The sequence below is a fragment of the Emys orbicularis genome, chromosome 1 (genome assembly GCF_028017835.1).
Source record: "Emys orbicularis isolate rEmyOrb1 chromosome 1, rEmyOrb1.hap1, whole genome shotgun sequence".
NCBI lineage: Eukaryota > Metazoa > Chordata > Testudines > Emydidae > Emys > Emys orbicularis.
Window position 1 is genome coordinate 1,387,652 of NC_088683.1, and position 23,493 is coordinate 1,411,144.

The 23,493-nt window shown below is 55.6% G+C and overlaps 1 protein-coding gene across 1 annotated transcript in view; it reads left to right on the forward strand.

Moving 5' to 3' along the window:
- Positions 1–23,493, forward strand: part of CPT1B (carnitine palmitoyltransferase 1B) — a 42,665-nt gene that overhangs the window by 13,172 nt on the left and 6,000 nt on the right. The window contains exons 8-15 of the mRNA XM_065401395.1: positions 78–162; positions 1,054–1,249; positions 1,776–1,961; positions 2,691–2,796; positions 4,342–4,458; positions 16,340–16,504; positions 17,019–17,153; positions 17,931–18,083. Of these exons, the coding sequence (XP_065257467.1) occupies positions 78–162; positions 1,054–1,249; positions 1,776–1,961; positions 2,691–2,796; positions 4,342–4,458; positions 16,340–16,504; positions 17,019–17,153; positions 17,931–18,083 (1,143 nt within the window). The remainder of the gene's footprint in view (positions 1–77; positions 163–1,053; positions 1,250–1,775; positions 1,962–2,690; positions 2,797–4,341; positions 4,459–16,339; positions 16,505–17,018; positions 17,154–17,930; positions 18,084–23,493) is intronic.

A 23,493-nucleotide genomic window follows, 5' to 3' on the forward strand; every position in this document is an offset into this window, starting at 1 on the left:
GGGCGGGGGGCACGGCCTGAGCTGGGCGGGGGGCAGGCAGGGACTGTGGGTGAGTCCTCTCTGTGCTGTGCTGCTAGGTGATGGCGCTCGGCATCGTGCCAATGTGCTCCTTCCAGATGGAGAGAATGTTCAACACCACCCGCATCCCCGGGACGGAGTCGGGTACGTGGCGCGGGGGGAGGGGGGAACAGGAACCGGAGCAGCTGCTCCCTCTCCCCAGAACCAGGACTCAGAGCCCGTCCCCCCGCGGCCTGGCGGCTCTGTTCCCTCAGGGGGGCGCCCGGAGCCCGTACCCCCGCGGCACAGCGGCTCTGTTCCCCCAGGGGCGGTGGCCGGAGCCCATCCCCCCGCGGCATGGCGGCTCTGTTGCCCCAGGGGCGGTGGCCGGAGCCCATCCCCCCGCAGCCTGGCGGCTCTGTTCCCCCAGGGGCGGTGGCCGGAGCCCGTATCCCCGCGGCACAGCAGCTCTGTTCCCCCAGGGGGGCGCCCGGAGCCCGTACCCCCGCGGCACAGCGGCTCTGTTGCCCCAGGGGCGGTGGCCGGAGCCCATCCCCCCGCAGCCTGGCGGCTCTGTTCCCCCAGGGGCGGTGGCCGGAGCCCATCCCCCCGCAGCATGGCGGCTCTGTTCCCTCAGGGGGGCGCCCGGAGCCCGTACCCCCGTGGCACAGCGGCTCTGTTCCCACAGGGGCGGTGGCCGGAGCCCATACCCCTGCGGCACAGCAGCTTCGTTCCCCCAGGGGTGGTGCCTGGAGCCTGTCGCCCCGGGCACGGCGGCTCCGTTCCCCCAGAGGCGGTGACCGGAGCCCGTACCCCCACATCACAGCGGCTCTGTTCCCCCAGGGGCAGCGCCTGGAGCCCGTCCCCCCATGGCTCTGCACTGCAGCTGGGCTCTTTCCCAACACTCCCAGGTGCAGGGCCCCGTGGGCCCTTCGTTACCCCCCGAGGGCTGCCATGCAGGCCCAGGCTGGATCCCGGCAGCCTGGTGCCTGGACAGCCCAGGCTGCGGTGAGCAGTGGAGAAGGTGACTGGGGCTGGTGCATCTCCTGCCCGCAGACACCCTGCAGCACCTGTCGGACAGCAAGCACCTGGCCGTCTACCACAAGGGCCGCTTCTACAGGCTGTGGCTGTACCAGGGCGGGAAGCTGCTGAAGCCGCGGGACCTGGAGCTGCAGTTCCAGAGGATCCTGGACGACCCGTCGCCCCCGCAGCCTGGGGAGGAGAAGCTGGCGGCACTCACTGCTGGAGAAAGGTGGGTACCCAAGGAGGCAATGCTAGGGGCTGGCGAATGGGGCACTGCCAGCCTTGGGGACCCAACCCTGGGGAGCTGAGAGCCCTGGCCTAGGAGACCGCCCAAGTGCAGGCATGGCTTAGGCTGGGCAGGGGAACTGGGCCTGGCCTGTGGGGTTGGGGTTGGGGGAGGGGAACTGGGCCTGGCCTGCGGGGTTGGGGTTGGGGGAGGGGAACTGGGCCTGGCCTGTGGGATTGGGGTTGGGGGAGGGGAACTGGGCCTGGCCTGTGGGATTGGGGTTGGGGGAGGGGGACTGGGCCTGGCCTGTGGGGTTGGGGGAGGGGGACTGGGCCTGGCCTGCGGGGTTGGGGTTGGGGGAGGGGAACTGGGCCTGGCCTGTGGGGTTGGGGTTGGGGGAGGGGGACTGGGCCTGGCCAGTGGTGGGAGGGGGGATTGCCAGAGGGGGATGCATCAGGATCCTGGCATGGGTCTGCCCCAGCCCCTTGATCGGCCTCAGTAATGTGCCCCCCCCCCCCCATCTGGCCAGGGTCCCGTGGGCCGAGGCCCGGGCCAGGTTCTTCAGCCAAGGGAAGAACAAGGTGTCTCTGGACGCCATCGAGCGGGCTGCCTTCTTCCTGGCGCTGGACGAGGAGGCGCACGGGTACGAGCGGGGCAGGGAGGATAGCATGGACCGCTACGCCAAGTCCCTGCTGCATGGCCGCTGCTACGACAGGTAGGGGACAGCGCCGCCGCCCCGCACCTCCATCCTGGCACTGTCCTGGGCACTGACCTCCCCAGCCTTGACTCTGGACTCTTCCCGTCACGGCATCCCTCCCCGTTTCCTCGCACGCCCGTGCCAGCCGCGGGTCTCACGTTGTGTCTCCCATCCCCTTGTGCTCCCCCCGTGCCAACCGCGGGTCTCACGCTGTGTCCCCCACTCCCTTGTGCTCCCCCCGTGCCAGTTGTGTGTGTCTCCTGCCATGTCTCCCACCCCCTTGTGCTCCCCCTGTGCCAGCCACAGGTCTCACACCGTGTCCCCCGCCCCCTTGTGCTCCTCCTGTGCCAGCTCTGTGTGTCTCCTACCATGTTCCCCACCCCCTTGTGCTCCCCCCTCTGAACTCCCCCCTTGCCAGCCACAGACATCTCATGCCGTGTCCCCCACGCCCTTGTGATTCCCCCCATGCCAGCCGTGGATCTCACGCCATGTCCTGGCCCAGTGCCAGCCATGTGCCTCTCACAACACGCCCTCCACCCCCTCACTGCCCCCTGCCCGTTGTGTGCAACTCATGCCGTGTCCTCAGTGCCCTCGCGACCGCCAGTACCAGCCGTGTGTGTACGACAGTGTGCCCCTCCTCCCCTCCCCCCATGCCAGGTGTGTGTGTCTCACGCTGTGCCCCTGCCCCTGGCACCCTCCCCGTCTCAGTGTCTGCCAAGTACGTCTCATGCTGTGCCCCTCCCCCAGGTGGTTCGACAAATCCTTCACCCTGGTCGTGTATAAGAACGGCAAAGTGGGCACCAACGCGGAGCACTCGTGGGCCGACGCGCCCATCATGGGGCATCTCTGGGAGGTAATTGGGGTGGGGGGAAGGGGACCGTCCATGGCGTGCCTGGGGCAGGGGCCAAGATCCCATCCTCAGTGCAGGGAGGATAGTGCCAGGAGATGCTGTTTCAGGGTGTGCCTCTGCAGGCGAGTCTGAGCCCTGGTGGGGTGGGGGTGATTCCAGGGGGGGACGCACAGAGACAGGAGCGTTTGGGAGTTCCCAGCCCAGGGGGCTCAGGGGTGTTGCCAGGGTGTATGTGGACAGAGGGTCAGGCTCTGTGTGCAAAGGGACTCTGAGTTCTCAGCCTGTAATGATGCTGGTTCTGGCGGGACCCAACTGAGTGTCAATTCAGGACAAATTACTTAAAGCAGGCTAGTTACAGCCCAAGGCTGGGGTTTTCCACCTCTAAGGCACCAAACCAGCCAGACAAAGAGGACTTTGGTCTTACCCCACTGGCTAACCACAAGTCACACAAGCAATTCCCTTAGACACTCCAGTTTCCCAGTATCACCACCAGTGCCACTCGTTATGGGGACAAATGGTTATGAAAACCAATATCCCAGTAAAAGAAAAAAGGTTCTCCTGATCCCAAAGGACCAAGCCCCAGATCCAGGTCAATATACAAATCAGATCTTACCCACAAATCACGCTGTTGCCAATCCTTTAGAATCTAAAATCTAAAGGTTTATTCATAAAGGAAAAAGATAGAGATGAGAGCTAGAATTGGTTAAATGGAATCAATGACATACAGTAATGGCCAAGTTCTTAGTTCAGGCTTGTAGCAGCGATAGAATAAACTGCAGGTTCAAATCAAGTCTCTGGAATACATCCCCCGCTGGGATGGGTCCTCAGTCCTTTGTTCAGAGCTTCAGTTTGTAGCAAAGTTCCTCCAGAGGTAAGAAGCAGGATTGAAGACAAGATGGAGATGAGGCATCAGCCTTATATAGTCTTTTCCAGGTGTAAGAACACCTCTTTGTCCTTATTGTGGAAAATTACAGCAAAATGGAGTCTGGAGTCACATGGTCCAGTCCCTGCATACTTTGCTGAGTTGCAAGGCTATCTGCCTTCTCTCAATGGGTCAATTGTGTAGCTGATGGTCCTTAATGGGCCATCAAGCAGGTTAGGCAGAGCTAACACCAACTTGTTTGGGATGTCTCCCAGAAGCACAGCATAAGTTTGAAATGCAGACAGTATAGAGTCAATATTCATAACTTCAACTACAAAACTGATACACACACATGTAGACAGCATAATCATAACCAGCAAACCATAACCTTGTCTTGGACACCTCATTTGACTCCCTTTATATAAGATTTGGTGCCACTACAGGACTTTGGTTGCAACCATGTTCTATATGGTCCCAGTTCAAGTCAATAACGTGACACAGCCCCAGGGGTGCGTGGGCACAGACGGGAGGGGCTGTGAGTTCCCAGCCCTTGGGGTGCAAGGGTGGTGCCAGGGGTACGTGGGCACAGGGACAGAAGGGGCTCTGGGTTCCCGGCCCCGGGGGTGCGGGAGTTTTTCCTGCACTCACACAGGCCCCTCCCCCTCCTTGTCTTTTTTTCTCTGCAGTTCATGCTGGGGACAGACAAATTCCACCTGGGCTACAGCGAGGGGGGCCATTGCTGTGGGGAGCCCAGCACAGCCATGGCCCCTCCCCAGAGGCTGCAGTGGGACTTTCCGGAGGAGGTAGGTTTAGCCCAGCTGTAAGCAAGGGAGATTCCTTCCCCCCAAGCCTAACTGCCCTGCCCCCGCTGGGATCAGCCGACCCCCTTTGCCACAAGCTGTGAGCCGGGCGCTGGCTCCCCCGGCTCTGCCAGAGCCTGGAGTCACTAACCCCCCGGCCACTCTACTCTCCCAGGCTTGGGGGGAGCTTTGTTATGGGCAGTGCAGGTAGCAACCCCGACAGATAAGGCTGCCAGACGCTTCCCATTGTAAGAGCCTGTTTTCAGCTGCTTATGACTTTGCCAAAGTTCAGGTGTTGGGCTGGAATTTCCCGGGCCGGGGTCTGCCTCGGGCTGAATTCTCCTGGAAAAGGTAAGACAAAACAAGTCGGCTGTGCCCAAGAATGAGCTTGGGGAAAGTACATTGATTTGTCCATATGAAACGTTCCGAGAACTGCTTCGTGGTTTTGGAGCCGAGCCTGGGGTGAGCCTGCGCTGGGCGCCTCTTGTCAGCCCGGTGCAGATCCCCAGCTCTGAACCTCGGAAAATCTCCATTTGCACGCGCTCAGTGGAGATTGGCGGCTAAATTCTCCAAGATTTTGTCTGCACTGAGCATGCTCCCTCTCCTCACCGCTCCAAGGTGCGACCGGACGATGTCCATATCACGGATCTGCAGCACTGGGGCTGTGCCCCACCTCTGGCCCTGTCTCTAGGAGGAGCCCGTCAGTGGGCCCGACCCCCAGGGTCTCTCGCTTCCTCCAGGGTGAGCCATGCAGCCGGACCTCTGGGTCTCCAACTGTCCTGCTCACACCACGAGCTCAGTCCCTTCTGGGGCCTTGTCCCGGAGCCAGTCCCTGCTGGAGCTTTGTCCACTCCTCAGGGATTAAGGCACCGCGCCCAGCATTTGCAGTGACACCCTCACCGCTCTGTCAGAGGAGCTGGGTTCATTAGTCACCTGGCACCCAGTCTAGGGCATCCTCAGGTCAGCACAGAGAAAGGCAGGTTAAAGCAGAGACCTCCTGGTTAGCCCAGAGCCCAACCCTGCGGTCGTGAGCTCTTTCGTCATTTCCAGGACAGAGCCAAGATTGCTGCCAGCAGCCAACTCCTATCCCCCACCTCACACCTTCCCAGCTGGGAAACCCACCTCCCCCTGGGGCGCAGTGTCCTGGGGACTGGAATTGCCATTGCCTTCTCAGATAATCCACTGGTATGGGGTCAGCCTCGGCCAGTCCAGGGTCAGACAGCTAGGCCTCATTCCCACCCACATCTCGTAGCCTGCCCTGGGAGCCAACAGTCCTTCCCCCCCCCCCCCCCCCCCCCCCCCCCCGGGGAGCCATGCGAAATATAAGGGAAACAGAGGCACACACAGGGGTCATAACAGCATTGCAAAAAATTCCCGCGTTATCGCATCTCTCCCCTTCGCGGCTGCACTGAGCAGGGTCATTTTAACCAGTGACCGGGGAAGTCCAGGGACCCCGGTTCACAAAAAGCATCAGCCAGAACATCTGCACGCCATGAATGACTGCCACAGCGCAATCCTGGAGGGTTAGGCGCCATCTGAAAAGCTTTGCATTAACCCTTTCATTTAACGTAGCCGTGCCGTGGAGCGTGGTCAGGATAAACAGTAAAGCGCCACCCGAACACGTCCGGCTGAAGAGCCCATCCCATGGCCAGGCATTCCTTCTCTGTGGCCACATGGTTCTGCTCCCCGGGGAGCAGCTTCCTGCTCCGGGTTACAGTTGGGTGCCTCTCCCCATTAGTATCGGCCTGCATCAGCACCGCCCTGTGTCTGAGGCATCTGTGAACACCAGGAAGGGTCTGTCAAAGTCTGGGTTTGCCCCAGCTGGGCCCAGGCTTAGCCTCCTTCAGAGCGCAGAGACCCCCCTGGCCCTGCTCGGTCCACACCACCTCGTCTGGCTTGTCCTTCCTGTACAGTGTGGTGATGGGAGCCGCTAGAGAGCTAACGTGGGGCACAAACCTCCGGTAGTACCCCACCATCCCGGCGCAGGCCTGGGCCTGTTTCTTGGTCTGGGGAGCGGGCTAGTCTCTGATCGCCTCCACCCTGGCAGGCTCTGGCCTTACACGCCCACTCCCCACCTTGTGGCCCAGGTATGACATCTTGGCTATCCCCACCTTACACTTTTCCACCTTTACAACCAGTCCTGCATCCTGGAGGCGACCCAGCCCCCTCTTCACCTGGGATGCGTGGTCCTCCCAGGTCTGGCTAAAGACACAGATATCGTCAATGTACGCCTGGGCCAAGTTCTCCACCCCTCTCAGAAACTGACCCACCAGGCGCCGGGAGGGGGCAGTTGCCCCCTTGAGGCCGAAAGGCAGGACCAGGAACTCAAAGAGCCCCAAATGGGGGATAAAAGCAGATCTGAACCTGGCATCTGGGTCCAAAGGTACCTGCCAGTAGGTTTTAGTGAGATCCATGGTAGTGAGATAACAAGTCCCCACACAAACTTGTCTAGGATCTCGTCAGGCCGAGGCATGGGGCAGACACCAGACATGGTGAAGGCACTGAGCTTCCGATAGTCCACTCAGAGTCTGATCGACCTGTCCCGCTTGGGGACCAGCCCCACGGGTGAGGCCTAGGGGCTAGTGGACGGCAGGATCACCCCTAAAGCCAGCATGTCCCCGACCTCTCTCTCCAGGGCCTGGGCTGTGCTCCCAGTGACTGATGGGACGGTTGGTTCCCGTCTCTACCCGGTAGACAGCCAGGTTAGTGAGCCCAGGCCGGCTGGAGAACAGCGGCTGGTAGGAACACAGCATCTCTCTGATCTCTGCCTGCCACGCAGGGGTTAGCTGGTCAGAGAGGGGAATTGATTCCAGCGAGGGGCTAGCTTCTGTCTTAGGGAAGAGATCCACCAGGAGATCATCCCCCCCTTCTCCTCCCACTGCCCACACGTGGCCCGAATCAGCCTCTCCCCGTCCAAGTACAGCTTCGTCATGTTGACATGGTACCCTCGGTGGCTGTGAGCCCGGCTGGACAGTTCCACCACATAGTTCACCTCATTCAGCTGTGTGATGACCTTAAAGGGCCCGTCCCAGGCGGCCGGGAGCTTATTCTTCTGCACTGGGATGAGAAGCATCACCTGGTCCCCGGTGCCATAGGAGCAGGCACATGCTGTGCGGTCGTATCAGACCTTCCGCTTCCCTTGGGCCCTGACCAGGTTCTCCCTGGCCAAGCCCATGAGCTCCGTGAGCCTTTCCCCTGGGGCACTTCCCTGTATGCAAACAGCACCTGGGGTAAATACATGTCCCAGTCCTGCCGATCTGGTCCATAAAAGTCCTCAGAGTCATTTTCAGGGTCCCATTTAACTTCTCCACCAGCCCGTTGGACTGAGGGTGATACACCGAGGCCCAGGCGTGCCAGACACCACATTTCTCCCACAAGCCCCGGAGCAGGGCTGACATGACATTGGACCCCTGGTCCGTAAGGACCTTGCTGGGGGAACCCCACGCTGCTGAAAACGGTCAGCAGCACATCTACCACAGTGTCTGTCTGGATGGAGGACAGGGCCTGCTTCCCCCTTATCCCGGGCCCTGACCACTCTGGCAGGGGGCACGGGACCTGTAGTACTGTTGGACTGCGTCAGACTCCAGGCCAGTAGAAACCCTGCAGCAGCCTTTGACAGGTGCACAGGATCTCCTGCAGCGGTACCTCTGGGGAACCACCAGCTGCCTCCTGATCCCCCAGGGTTACATTTTCCCCAGGGGAGCCCACTCCCGGCGCAGGAATCCGGTCTCCAACAAGGGACTTCCTCCTTAAGGGGTTTGCAGTGCTGTGGCCAGCCAAGGCCCTCAACTTCTCTGACGGGGGATCCTTCTGCAGCTCAGTCTGGCGGGGATGGTGTGATGATGCGGTTCTGCTGGGACCCAACTGAGAGCAATTCAGGACAAATTGCTAAAAACAGGGCAGTCACAGCCCAAGGCTGGGGTTTTTCCACCTCTAAGGCAAACCAAACCAGCCAGACTAAGAGGACTTCCGTCTTACCCCACTGGCTAACCACAAGTCATACAAGCAATTCCCTTAGACACTCCAGTTTTCCAGTATCACCACCAGTGCCACTTGTTATGGGGACAAATGGTTATTGTCACGGAGTGTGGGGGGACACAAGGCCCTGCACCCCCGGCTTCCTGCGATTCACTATGACTCTCAGCCAGCCAGTAAAGCAGAAGGTTTATTTAGACGACAGGAATACAGTCCAAGACAGGTCTTGCAGGCACAGACAACAGGACCCCCTCAGTTAGATCCATCTTGGGGTCCCAGGGCACCACAGCCCCCTTGGGAGGTCAGAGCCCCATCTGCCTCCCAGCCATGTCACCAGCCAGCTCTCAACTCCCTCCCCAGCCTTTGTTCAGTTTCCCGAGCAAAGGTGTCACCTGGCCTCTAACCCCTTCCTGGGTTCTCATGTTACATGCTCAGGTATTCTCCCTCGGCCGGTCTCCCATCCCCCAATGCAGACCATCCTAGCCACACTCCCCTGTCAGCATTCAAAGACCACAGTAAGAACAGTCCCAGTTCGTCACAGTTATGAAAACCAATACCCCAATAAAAGAAAAAAGGTTCTCCTGATCCCATAGGACCAAGCCCCAGATTCAGGTCAATATACAAATCAGATCTTTCCCACAAATCACGCTGTTGCCAATCCTTTAGAATCTACAATCTAAAGGTTTATTCATAAAAGGAAAAAGATAGAGATGAGAGTTAGAATTGGTTAAATGGAATCAATTACACACAGTAATGGCAAAGTTCTTGGTTCAGGCTTGTAGCAGTGATGGAATAAACTGCAGGTTCAAATCAAGTCTCTGGAACATCCCCAGCTGGGATGGGTCATTCAGTCCTTTGTGTAGAGCTTCCGTTTGTAGCAAAGTCCCTCCAGAGGTAAGAAGCAGGATTGAAGACAAAATGGAGATGAGGCATCAGCCTTATATAGTCTTTTCCAGGTGTAAGAACACCTCTTTGTTCTTACTGTGGAAAATTACAGCAAAATGGAGTCTGGAGTCACATGGTCCAGTCCCTGCATACTTTGCTGAGTCTCAAGGCATATTTGCCTTCTCTCAATGGGTCCATTGTATAGCTGATGGTCCTTAATGGGCCATCAAGCAGGCTAGGCAGAGCTAACACCAGCTTGTCTGGGGTGTCACCGAGAAGCACAGCATAAGTTTGAAATACAGACAGTATAGAGCCAATATTCATAACTTCAACTACAAAATGATACACACATATAGACAGCATAATCATAACCAGCAAACCATAACCTTGTCTTAGACACCCCATTTGACCCCCTTTATACAAGATTTGGGTGCCACTACCGGACCTTGGTTGCAACAATGATCTATATGGTCCCAGATTATATTAATAACGTCACAGATGGGTTAGTTGGTGTTGGTCCTGCTTTGAGCAGGGGGTTGGACTAGATGACCTCCTGAGGTCCCTTCCAATCCTGATATTCTATGATTCTATGAAGTCAGCTGCCGGGGGAGGGAGTCACAGCACCCTTTGGCCGTGCCTCGGTTTCCTCACCTGGGGACAGAGTTGGGCTCAGCCCTGGCTCGGGGAGCGCATGTTCCCCAGGTGAAGGCTCACTAGCCCCATGCTTGGTAGTTGGTGACCCCTGGTCAGGGCTGGCTGGTGCACTCTGACTCCTGGTAAGAACCAGGGCGTTATGGGCACCATTTGGCCAGTCATCCAGATCATTTCTCATCAGCACCTCTGCAGGTAACTGATCCTGCACCCCAACCTCTTTGGGCCCCTGCTTGGCCCCCCATCTCAGGTACTTCTTTGCTACAGGCACCTTAACCAATGGGCCAAACACAAGCCCCAGGGTTGGATATTCACTGGGCACAAGCTGATCCGGGCTCACCTCCGGCTGTGCCAGTCACCTCAGCACGCATGTCCTGGTACCCCTGGCCCTCTTCCCATCCACCTCAATGGTGGCGATACAGCGATTGCTCCCCTGGGGCTGCTCTGCGCACACCCTGTGAACGGGATACCCTGAGGCTTGAGAGCTGAGGCCTGAACATCACCCCTCCCCCAGCTGGGCGGGTTGTGGGGTCTCCTCCCCTGTGAGCCACAGGCAGGCTGTCAGTCCCGCAGGCCCACAGCTTGCCTTGCCTCCGGCTGGGCTTTCACCAGGTTAGCCCTTCGAGTTGTTACCTGCACACCTTAGGGCCCCCCACCTTTTCCCAGTCCGTAGGGCTCCAGGCGAAAAGCACCTGCCCATACGCAATCCGTAGGGGTCCGGGTGTAACTAACCTGGTCAGTTTAAGTACCCGCCCCTTTTCCCAATATGTAGGGCTCCGGATGTACACTACTTCTGCAGGACCTTTTCCCAGTGAAAGAGCCTCAGGCCTTGGCTACACTTGCAGCTGTACAGCGCTGTGAGGTAAACCTGTCTTCGTGCAGCTGAGTAGGGAAAGCGCTGCAGTCTGTCCACACTGCCAGCTGCCAGCGCAGTGGTGTGGCCACACTTGTAACATTTGCAGCTGTGTTGGGAGCGGTGCATTATGGGCAGCTATCCCAGCATTCATGTGGCTGCAACGTGCTTTTCAAAACGGGCGGTGGGGTGGAGTGTGACAGGGAGTGTGGGGGGAGAGAGAGTGCTTTTTGGAGCATGTCAGCTCTCTATTTTGCAAGTTCCGAACTCCCGGCCCCCTGCTCATTCATTTACTCACTCAAAGCAAGCTGCAATCTGTTTGCTTTTCTCTGTGGTACGAGCTTTGAAACCGGCACTTCCGCATTCCTGCAGCCGGTCCCAACAATGGAGAGGATTGGCCACTTGACAAGGTGATTAGTACAGCGCTGCAAGCGTTTACACTCACACCCGGAGTCGTAGCCGCTCTGCTGCAGCTGTTATTCCTCTCGGAGATGTGGAGTACCTGCAGCGGTGTACCCAGGGAGATACAGCGCTGTAAGTGCCCTGCCAGTGTGGACGGGGAGTGAGTTACAGCGCTGGGGGAGGCTTTACAGCGCTGTAACTTGCAAGTGTAGCCTTACATAGTAATATCCTGATCCTCTAGTTATTAACAATCACCAAGCAGAATACACACTAAGCACACAATGCCATGCTCACTGCACGGTCGTGCAGAGGATCCTTAACAGCTCTGATCTTAGGCTGAGTCTTGGGGGTGAGTTCTTCTTCCTCCAGGTCTTTCCTTCTTATTCTTCTTCTCTTCCCAGCTGGTCTCCTTCTTGGACCCCAGTTTATAGAGTGAAACTTGAGTCCTGCTTAGCTAGACCTTAAACAATCATTTTACTGAAATCTATCTAACCAATCCTAACATATTGTAACAGAATTCTCTGACCAATTATATCCCACTACCCTAATTCACTTACACCCAGCAACATGAATTATACAGCTGACAGAAACAACTAAAGAACCAGACCGAGACCATAGAGATAAACTATAGGGAAGTGGGAACCATAATGACAAAACAATACAGAAATGAGGATTTCACAACCACAACTATTGAGAAGTGATTTCTTGACGGACAGATGCTATCAAACTACGTTTGCTTTAGCCATCTCTAGATCTGTTTCTGTATCTGGTGCTAGTGGGGGCCATTCGGACGGGGTCTCCTCCTTCACAGCCCGATGGGACATTGGTTTAATGTCATGTAGATGGAATGTGAGGAGGTGACTTCCTGCTTCTCAGCGAATGGCTGCTGCTCGGCTGCTCTTTTAATCTGGCTGCAGACGAAGGCCTGATCCTTAGAGAGGGGCCTGCTTGGCCACTATTTCATTAACCCGGGAGCATTTGGCCCACTTATGCCTGCCCGCCTCCAGATATTACAGCTCAGGTCTCTGCGGTCCTTTGGAGGTCTACCCACATCAGCTGTCACCCCTGGCTTGGATTTCCTCGAGCCTGACTTCTGGGGCACCCCGTGTGACCCCTGTTTTGGGTCCCCTACCTGGCTCAGTCCATTTTCATACCTGGACCTACTGTCCACAGATTCATCTGCCAACCCCCCTGCACTAAGCAGATCCTTACGCTTCCTGTCCACTAGCCACATTTTAAACTCGTGTGGACAGATCTCAGAGCTGCTCCAACCCATCCAGGTTATACAAACCCTCCAGCGTAGAGACACCTGCGGCCGTACCCCATTTGTGGAGAGATTCTCCCAGCAGGGGGTGGTTTCCATATAGGTCACAGCTGGGGTATTTTGCAAACCCTGAAACCTTTTCCTGTGAGCCTGAGGTGTCAATTCAGACTTAAGCAGTAGAGCCTTTTGAACTGTTCATAGTCTCCAGTATCAACTCCGTCCATCTGGCGTGGATCCACAGGATCGGTGCTATGCCCCCGGCTCTGGAACAATCTCTAGGAGGAACAGTTCAGTGAACCAGACCCTCTAGAGGTTTCACACGTCTGCCAGGGTGAGCCACACGGCTTCACCACCTCCTGAGACTGAACCTCTGGGACTCCAGGCCTCCTGCTTCACCCCGTGAGCTCCGGTCAGCGAGTGCCACTGAGACAGACCCTGGGGAGAGACTTAGCCATTCTTCAGGGACTAACGCATCTCGCCCAGCATGTGCAGGGACACTCACCCAGCGCTGGGAAAGCAGTCGGGTTTATTAGACAACTGGCACCCAGCACAGGACGTCCTTGGGGCGGGACAGAGAACTGAAGGTTAAAGCATGGTCCACTCTGGTCAGCCCAGACCCCAGCCAAGCTGTAGTGAACCCCACTGGTCAGGCTCTGTGTCTCTCCCTGTCTGACCTCCTTAGTCAGATCCCAGGAGCGAGCCCCGACTCCTTCCAGCAGCCAACTCATATCCCATCTCACACCACTCCACTCCTTTGATCCCCAGCTGGCAAGTGGGGAAATCTATATCCCGCTGGGTCGCTGGTCACTAGGTATCCATGTCCTGGGGACTGGGTTTTCCATTGTCTTCTCGGATTCTCCACTGATATGGGGTTGGCCTCTAATGTCCCATTCAGGGTCAGACACCCCGGTAACATTCACACCAGTGTCTCTTAGCCTGCCTGAGAGAACACTGTCCTTTTCCCTCCCATTGGGGAACCATGCGAAATGAGGCACACACAGGGGTCATAACAGTATTGCAAAAAATTCCCATTTCTTCACACTTGTCCACTTTTCAAGGACTAATGCACCTCACCCAGGGACACTCACACAGCATTCTCGACACCATAGGGTTTTTTAGTCAACTGGAACACAGGCTAGGAAGTCCTTAGGTTAGCACCAAGACATAAAGATTAATGCAATCCGTTCTGGTCAGCCCAGAGCAATCTACCAAGCCAAGCTGCAGTGAACTCCATTTTCAGGCTCTGTCTCTCCCTGACCTCCTTGGTCAATTCCCAGGTAAGAGAGCTCCCAGCCAGTGCAGACAGGGCCGGCTCCAGGCACTAGCTTAGCAAGCAGGTGCTTGGGGCGGCCACTCTGGAGGGGGGCGGCACGTCCAGCTATTCGGTGGCAATTCGGCCGAGGGTTCCTCACTCCCGCTCGGAGCGAAGGACCTCCCGCTGAAGTGCCGCAGATCGCGATCGCGGCTTTTTTGGGGGGGGCGGGGGGAGCTGCTTGGGGCGGCAAAAACCCTGAAGCCGGCCCTGTCTGCAGAAAACACATTACTCGGAGTCAGGACATTTTGGAGTATTTGCTGCATTTGAAATCTTCAAGCCTGGCTCTGAGCTCCCTGAAGGTTTCACTTAGTGGTGACTTCAGCTTTCCATCCTCCCATTCAAAGGCAATTGCTATTCTCAAACCCTATGATGGTGAGGTTTTTAAAGTGTATTATCCATCTTTTTCCACCAGTGAAAGGACCGGTGCCATTGTGGGACCTTAACCTGGTCCTGGTGGCACTGATGGGTCACCATTCGAGCTGATAGCAACATGCTTATGGGCTTTCCTCTCTCAGAAGACGGTCTGCCTTGGGGCCATAATATCCGCAAGAAGAGTTAGCGACTTGCAGGCCTAAATGGCAGATCCTCCATATGCTCAGTTAAGAACATAAGAACGGCCGTACTGGGTCAGACCAAAGGTCCATCTAGCCCAGTATCCTGTCTTCTGACAGTGGCCAATGCCAGGTGCCCCAGAGGGAATGAACAGAACAGGGAATCATCAACTGATCCATCTCCGTCGCCCATTCCCAGCTTCTGGCAAACAGAGGCTAGGGACATCATCCCTGCGACTCCTGGCTAATAGCCATTGATGGACCTATCCTCCATGAACTTACCTAGTTCTTTTTAGAACCCTGTTATAGTCTTGGCCTTCACAACATCCTCTGGCAAGGAGTTCCACAGGTTAACTGTGTGTTGTGTGGAAGTTATTTACTTAACTATATTTTCCCCCAAACTACTTTGAAGTGCAGAGGAACGGCATCTGCATAGTTTAGATGCCAGGTGGTGCTTGGCATGTTATTTAGAAAGGATTAAGCCATTTTCTTCACCACCTTATCTCCCATGCTGAGTGGATGAAGGGACAACCAGTCTTGGCTCAGCGCATATCCAGGCGATAACTGCCTGCATTACCATGGCTTCTGAGGTGGCTAGGATGACATCTCCACAGCCATTGCGGGGTCATTCAATGAGCGCGCAGGTGACATTGGCCGCGTCTCTTAGCGCTGTCTCAGCGCTGGATGTCTGCAGTGCTGCGATGTGGTCTTCTGTGCATACTTTTTCTAGACATGATGCAATCACCATGGCATCGAGCTCGGTGCAAACGCTGGGAAGGCAGTTCTGCACTCACTGTTAAATAGACTCCGAGTCCACCACGGGCTGGAACCGCCTGTGAGTGGAATACGTGTCTGCAGCCACTCGAGAAGAAAAGACGGCTACTTACCTGTATTGTAACTGGCGCTCTTCAAGATGCGGGTGCAGATGTGTATTGCACAATCCACCCTCTGCGTCGGAGTCTCCAGCCAGGGAGTTCGGTGCGAAGGACTGAGCGGGGTTGGGCAGCGCCACCCTTGTATAGCCATGGGAGGAGCTATGAAGGGAGGAGCGTGAGCGCCACCCCTAGGGTACAGCTGGGCAAAATTCTCCCACTTCGGTGCGCTGGGCGTGCGCACGCCTGAGTGGAATACATGTCTGCACCCACATCTCGAAGGACAATGGTTACGATACAGGTAAGTCACCATCTTTTCTTACCTCCCCATCCCAGAGCAGAAGTTAACTCCTTCACACCCGTGGGGTAACAATACAAAGTGAGGGGAAACTGAGTCACGTACATTTCCACAAAAATATTACAAGGAAGCCCAGGTTCTCCGCAGCGCTGGTGTAATTACCTACTGGATCTTAACACATACGCACAACGGGAGGGTGAAGGCACCAGGCAACCTTCATTCTGGCATTTTCTAACTATTGTGGGCTTGGCTTTGCCACCCTAGCATTATTCTAATGTAATTTTGTGTGTGTAATTCTGTCTGCTCCTGATGGCTCTTCCCTCCTCTGCCAGCGGGGTCAGCCGCCCTGGTGCTGTATGGAGTGGTCACCCCGAGCGCTAGATGGCGCTCTCAGGGGCGGGGGGACTGAGGCCTGGGCAGTGGAAGGGATAACCCAGGAGGCAGTGGGGGAATCCTCCCCCGCCCCCAGCCTTTGTGCTCTGGGAAGTGTGACCTGGACTGGAGCATGACAGGGTCTGTGTCCTGCCTGGGGAGCAGCCCCTGCCCACACTGGGTCACCGACCTTGGGCCAGCCGAGCTCCCCAGCTGCTCTCTGCCTGACTCTCTGCCTGGTCCAGACTGACATTGCTAGTGGAATTGCCCTGGGAAAGCTCTGGGTTCAATCCCAGGGAGAGGGTTCGTGAGCTGCCGCCATGGGAGCCCAGAGAGGCCCTGCGAGATCCCCCACTCCCAACATTCCCTGTCCCCATTAGCACGGGAGCCCAGTTCGGGCCCCCGCGTGCTAGCCAGGAAGGCATTAGCCAATGCTCTCTGTGCAGTGCAGGAAGGTTATCGACAGCTCCTACCGCGTGGCCAAGGCACTGGCAGACGACGTGGATTTCCACTGTTTCCAATTCTCCAATTTCGGGAAGGGCCTGATCAAGCTATTCAAGATCAGCCCCGACGCCTTCATCCAGATCTCGCTGCAGCTAGCTCACTTCCGGGTAAGAGCCCCGTGACCCCGTCTGTCTCTCCCTTTCCCTACATCCGTGGCTCTCTCTGTCTCTGGTGCCCACAGAGACGGGTGCAGCTGGCTCACCATTTCCCAGCTCCGGGAGTCCTGGGGGCGGCAGAGTCTCGGCTGTTTCTAGCCCGTGTGGCTGCAGAGGAAAGATTGAACATGGAAAGCCTGAGTGACCCCGTCGGCTCAGACCCGGGCAGCAAAGAGCAGCTCCCAGTGTGCGAGTTACAGTCTGGGGACTGTTTGGGGCTGGCAACGGTGCCGGGGGCTTGTCCGGCTCTGGTGCTGGGCTGCTCCCTCCCTGCAGCCCTCCCGGTCCCCACTGGCAGGGCACGAGCGAAGGGGTGAGGGGAGCCTCTCAGCCAGGCCCTGTGCGCTGCTCCGCTGGGGCTCCCCACATGGGCACGAGGGGCAGGTAGCGCTCCCTATTCTCCCCCCCTCCTCCATGCCCCCTCCTGCCCCCCTCCCCAGCTCTGACCTGCCCCGTCTCCTTCCAGGACAAGGGCAGCTTCTGTCTCACCTACGAGGCGTCCATGACGCGTCTCTTCCGGGAGGGCAGAACCGAGACGGTGAGATCCTGCACCAGGGAGTCCACGGCGTTCGTGCGGAGCATGATGGACCCGGCCCGGGGCGTGAGTGTAACCCAGCCAGACCCAGACCCCTCCTCCCCCCACGCCAGGCCCAGCCCCCCCCGTATCCCCCCAGCCAGGCCCAGGCCCCTCCTGCATCCCCCCACACCAGGCCCAGGGCGCCCCTGCGTCCCCCCCAGCCAGGCTCAGGGCCTGCCCCATCTCTTCCCAGCTAGGCCCAGACCACCCCCATCCCTGCATCCACCCCAGCCAGGCTCAGGGCCCCACGTGCATCCCCTCAGCCAGGCCCAGCCCCCCCCCCCCCCCCATCCGCTCTAGCCAGGCCCAGGGCCCTCACTGCGTCCCTCCCAGCCAGGTTCAGGGCCTGCCCCACCTCCTCCCAGCCAGGCCCAGGGCCTGCCCCACCTCCTCCCAGCCAGGCCCATGGCCCCCCTGCGTCCCCCCAGCCAGGCCCAGGGCCTACCCCCTCCCCCCAGCTCCACCTATCCCCCCAGGCCCACCCCGCACCTCTGGGCTAAGTCAGGGTCCTTCCCCCTCCCCCCCCCCCCATGCTGTGCGTTACTCACTGGGCACTATGTTTCTTCCACAGTGTCCAGTGGGTCCCATGGGGCTGCTGAGGGGGTGCTTTCCCCAGGGCTGGGCACAGTCGAAGACACCCCCTACAGCCAGTGCACTCAGTCAGAGCCATTGGTGGAGGGGAGAGTGGCACAGGGAGCTGCCATAGGCCAGGGTCGAGTCCCCAGCCCATACCCCATGGAGGGGGAGCCCCTGGCCCCTGTGTCCCAGCTCTGCCCTGAGTGTGCCCCTTTCTCACTGCAGCAGCTGGAGCGTCGACAGCTCTTCCAGGCGGCGGCAGAGAAGCACCAGCACATGTACCGCCTGGCCATGACGGGCGCCGGCATTGACCGACACCTTTTCTGCCTCTATGTGCTCTCCAGGTACCTGGGGGTGGAGTCGCCCTTCCTGGCGCAGGTGAGGATTCCCTAGGGCCTGCCCGGATGGGTGTGCCCCGGGCCAGGGCAGCAGGGGCTGCACAGACAGCCAGGGTACGGCTGCTCCAGCCCTGCTTGCCCTGTGTCTCCCATATGGTGCCAAGTAACCATGGCCCCTGCCAGGGCCGTCTGCTGCCTGCGCAGGGGCCTGTGGGGATCTGCCTTCCACCTCTTCCCGGCTTTGAACTCGGAATCCGGGGACACATAATCTCAGGGCCAGCGCAACCCATTAGGCGACCTAGGCGGTCGCCTAGGCCGCCCCGGTCGTCGTTGGTATGTCGGGGGCAGGACCTTCCGCCGCCTAGGGCGGCAAAAAAGCTGGCGGCGCTCCTGCGTAATCTCCACGCCTGTTTCCAACCCTGAGCGGGAGAGGAACAGCAGAGGGGAAGGGAAGGGACATTAAGAGGAAAGATAGTGGCCGTGCCAGTGACCCTAGCAGCCAGGTAGGCAATACTGGCAACAGAATGACTGTGCCCAGCTGGGCGAAGCCGAGCAGAAACAACGAAGATGTCTGACTCCAAAGCAAGGAGTCTGGGTAACAAGATGGAGGAGGTAGAACTACGGGTGCAGGAGGTGAAAGCAGGTATTCTAGGGGTAACAGAAACAAGCGGGAATAGTAGTCATGAGTAAGGCTAAGATTTTGTCAGAGATATTTTTAGTAAAAGTCACAGACGGGTCATGGGCAAAAAAGAAAAATTCACGGAAGCCGTGACCTGTCCGTGACTTTTACTAAAAATATACCTGACAAAATGGGGATCTGTGGGTCTCCACACCGCCTGAAGTGGGGCAGCTGTGGAGGGGCTAGGAGCCACCTGCAGCAGCTGGGGGCTGCGAAGTACCCCTGCCGTCTGCAGCTCCAGGGGTCCCCTACTGCCCACGGGGGCCAGGAGCTGTGGGGTACCCCCGTTGGTGGTGGCCGGGGGCTCAGGGATTCTTCCCAGACAAGATCAGCTCCCAGACTGCTGCATTGGACAGCACAGTATGGGGCAGAGATGAGCAGCCCTCAGTGGTGAAAGAACAGGTTAAGGACTATTTAGAAAAGCTGGACATGCACAAATCCATGGGGCCGGATCTAATGCATCTGAGGGTGCTGAGGGAGTTGGCTGATGTGATTGCAGAGCCATTGACCATTATCTTTGAAAACTCGTGGTGATCGGGGAGGTCCCGGACTATTGGAAAAAGGCAAATATAGTGCCCATCTTTAAAAAAGGGAAGAAGGAGGAACTACAGACTGGTCAGTGTCACCTCAGTCCCTGGAAAAATCATGGAGCAGGTCCTCAAGGAATCCATTTTGAAGCACTTGGAGGAGAGGAAAGTGATCAGGAACAGTCAGCATGGATTCACCAAGGGCAAGTCATGCCTGACTAACCTAATTGCCTTCTATGATGAGATAACTGGCTCTGTGGATATGGGGAAAGCGGTGGACGTGATATACCTTGACTTTAGCAAAGCTTTTGATACGGTCTCCCCCAAAACAACGAGGAGTTCGGTGGCACCTTAAAGACTAACAGATTTATTTGGGCATAAGCTTTCGTGGGTAAAAAACCCACTTCTTCAGATGCATGGAGTGATAATTATAGATACAGGCATAAATATACCGACACATGAAGAGAAGGGAGTTACCTTACAAGTGGAGAACCAGTGTTGAAGGTCAATTCAGTCAGGGTGGATGTAGTCCACTCCCAATGATTGATGAGGAGGTGTCAATGTCAAGAGAGGGAAAATTGCTTTTGTAGTGAGCCAGCCACTCCCAGTTCCTATTCAAGCCCAAATTAATGGTGTTAAATTTTCAAATGAATTGTAGCTCTGCAGTTTCTCTTTGAAGTCTGTTTTTGAAGTTTTTTGTTGAAGGATGGCTACTTTTAAATCTGTTATTGAATGTCCAGGGAGATTGAAGTGTTCTCTACTGGCTTTTGTATGTTACCATTCCTGCAAATAGGACCTAAGGGTTAGAGTGGACGAGAAGCTGGATATGAGTCAACAGTGTGCCCTTTTTGCCAAGAAGGCTAACGGCATTTTGGGCTGTATAAGTAGGGGCATTGCCAGCAGATCGAGGGATGTGATCATTCCCCTCTATTCAACAACGGTGAGGCCTCATCTGGAGTACTGTGTCCAGTTTTGGGCCCCATACTACAAGAAGGATGTGGAAAAATTGGAAAGAGTCCAGCGGAGGGCAACAAAAATGATTAGGGGGCTGGAGCACATGACTTATCAGGAGAGGCTGAAGGAACTGGGATTGTTTAGTCTACAGAAGAGAAGAATGAGGGGGGATTTGATAGCTGCTTTCAACTATCTGAAAGGGGGTTCCAAAGAGGATGGATCTAGACTGTTCTCAGTGGTAGCAGATGACAGAACAAGGAGTAATGGTCTCAAGTTGCAGTGGGGGAGTTTAGGTTGGATATTAGGAAAAACTTTTTCACTAGGAGGGTGGTGAAGCACTGGAATGGGTTACCTAGGGAGGTGGTGGAATCTCCTTCCTTAGAGGTTTTTAAGGTCAGGCTTGATAAAGCCCTGGCTGGGATGATTTAGTTGGTGTTGGTCCTGCTTTGAGCAGGGGGTTGGACTAGATGACCTCCTGAGGACTCTTCCAACCCTAATCTTCTATGATTCAGCCACCACCCATGGCAGCTGGGGGTTTGGGGGCCCTCTGCCAGGGGCTCGGGGATTCCCCCGCCGCCTGGGTTGGCTGGGGGCTCAGGGGTTTCCCTGCTGGTGGCCAGGGGTCCTCTGCCGGCAGGAGTTTCGGGGTTCCCTCGCCGTCTGCAGGGGCCAAGGGCTCAGGGGTTCCCCCGCCGCCCGCAGCGGCTTGGAGCTCTGAGGGCCGCCAGAGGTGCCGGGGGTATCCCGCAGCTCCCTGCGCCAGCTGGAGGTGGGAGACCATGCAGCTCCTAACCACCGCAAGCTGATGTCACGGAGGTCACTGGAAGTCATGGATTCTGTGACTTCCGCGACCTCCGTGACTAAATCGTAGCCTTAGTCATGAGTGGAGCACAGGTACTGAAGGGTACGTGCTGTTCAGCAAGGATAGAAACAAAGGCAGAGGTTGGAATGGCACTGCATATTAATGATGAGTAGGCTGTAAAGACATGATGGAGTGAATAAAACAGAATCTGTTTGGGTCAAAATCACTTTGGGGAAGAAAGATACTAGAGGTTCCCCTGGGATAGTGTTCAGGGTCTGCTACAGGATCCGATCCGAATATGGATAGAGACCTCCTTAATTTGTGTGACGGTGCTGCCCGTGGGAGCCAGCTGAGGTCACTCAATCAGGGTGAACTGCAAACAAAACGGGGCAGACAAACCCCAAACACGGGTGGATATTCCAATACTTAGATTTACCAACCAGCACAAAACAGCTTCTATAGAACCTCACTGGTTACTCAGAAGGCCAAACAACGCAGTTCCCTTAAAGTGCCCAGCCTCAGGCCTCCGTCCAGACACACACGTCAGATATGATGATGATTACTGAAAATCTTATCTCATCATATAACAGAAAAGGTTCTTCCAATCCCAAAGGATCAGCCACATACCCAGGTTCAATTATAACTTAGATCTTACCCAGAATACACACTTATAGCCAATTCTTATTAACTAAACTAAAATTTATTAAAAAAGAAAAGAGAGAGAGTGTTGGTTAAAAGATCAATATACAGACAGACTTGAATTCAATTCTTGAGGTTCAGATACATAGCAGAGATGAGCTTGTAGTTGCCAAAAGTCCTTTTAGATATAGTCCGTAGTTTATAGTCCAATGTCCATATTCAGGGTGACTCCAGTCAGTGACTGGGGATCTCAATCCTTGTGGCTTAAGGTTTCCCCTTCTTGAAACCCAAAGCAGATCTGAGATCAAGTAGGATCATGTCCCAGGGTTCTTATACATTTCCAGCAGCCTTTCTGCCTGAGAAAACAATAGGCTTAACTCTCCTTCTTCCAAACATCCTGGCAATTAGCACAGGGTAATTTATCCATTAAACAGTTCAGATCCAGGTTACCCCAACCTTCAAAGAGACAGAGACAATAATACTATTTCACTCAAGTATCATCATAAATGTTAATATTCCTTTTTTGATCTTTGAATTAAAGTTATAGCAATAGACAAGACTTGTTTGCTTATATCACAAGACCTGAGCAAACATCTACCCTTGAGATCTCTAACAATGCAGACTTGCATTTCAAAGCTCTGTTCATTTACAGAACTTCCTAACCAGTCCTTAAGGTTCACCCATGGGTCAGGTCAGTCTGAGTTAATTAACTCTTTCTGGCCCTGTCACCTTCCAATGAAATATTATATTACACTCATAACATCACAATTTCTTTACTAAATTAAAAATTACTGGGAATTGTGTGATTATGGGAGACTAACTTCCCGGATATAGATCGGAGGACAAGTGCTACTAATAATGGTAGAGCCCAGCTATTCCTGACTGTGATGGCTGACAGTCATCTTCACCAGATACGCCCTGAACCCACAAGAGGTGATGCTATTGTAGATTTTGTATTGGGAGGTGGCGAGGCCTTCACAGAAGAGCTGGTTGTAGGGGACAACCTTGGTTCCAGTGATCATGAGCTAATTCATCTTAAACTAAATGGAAGGATAAACAAAACTAGATCTGCAGCTACGGGCCTTGATTTCAGAAGATCAAACTCTAAAAACATGAAGGGAATGAGTCAGGGAAGTGGAGTGGACTGGACTGAAGAACTCAAGGATCTGAATGTGGAGGAGACCTGGAATTACTTTAAATGAAAGTTGCAGAAGCTCTGTGAAGCCTGCAGCCCAAGCAAGGGGAAAACATTCATAGGGAAGGGTTGCAGGCCAAGCATCTCAAACAGGTGATTAGAGAAAGCAGAAAGCCCACAAGGAGTGGAAGAAGGGAAGGATCAGCAAGGAAAGCTGCCTCTTGGAGGTCAGGAAGTGTAGGGATAAAGTGAGAACTGCCGGCAGCCAAGCAGAGTTGGACCCTGCAAAAGGAATTAAAACTGATAGTAAAAGGTTCTAGAGCCATGTAAATAAAAAGAAAACCAGGGAAGAAGAAATGGGACCGTTAAGCACTGAGGATGGGGTGGAGATTAAAGATAATCTAGGTGTGGCCCAACACCTAACAAATACTTTGCCTCAGTTTTTAATGGGGGTAATGAAGAGCTTAGGGGTAGTGGCAGGGTGGCCAATGGGAAGGAGGATATGGAAGTAGAAATGACCACATCCGAGGTGGAAGTCAAACACAAACTATTTAATGGGACTAAATTGCGGGGGGCAGATAATTTCCATCCAAGAATATTAAAGGAACGGGCACATGAAATTGCAGGCCCAGTAGCAAGGATTTTTACTGATCAACTCGGGGGTGGTACCCTATGACTGGAGAATTGCTAATATAGTTCCTATTTTTAAGTAAG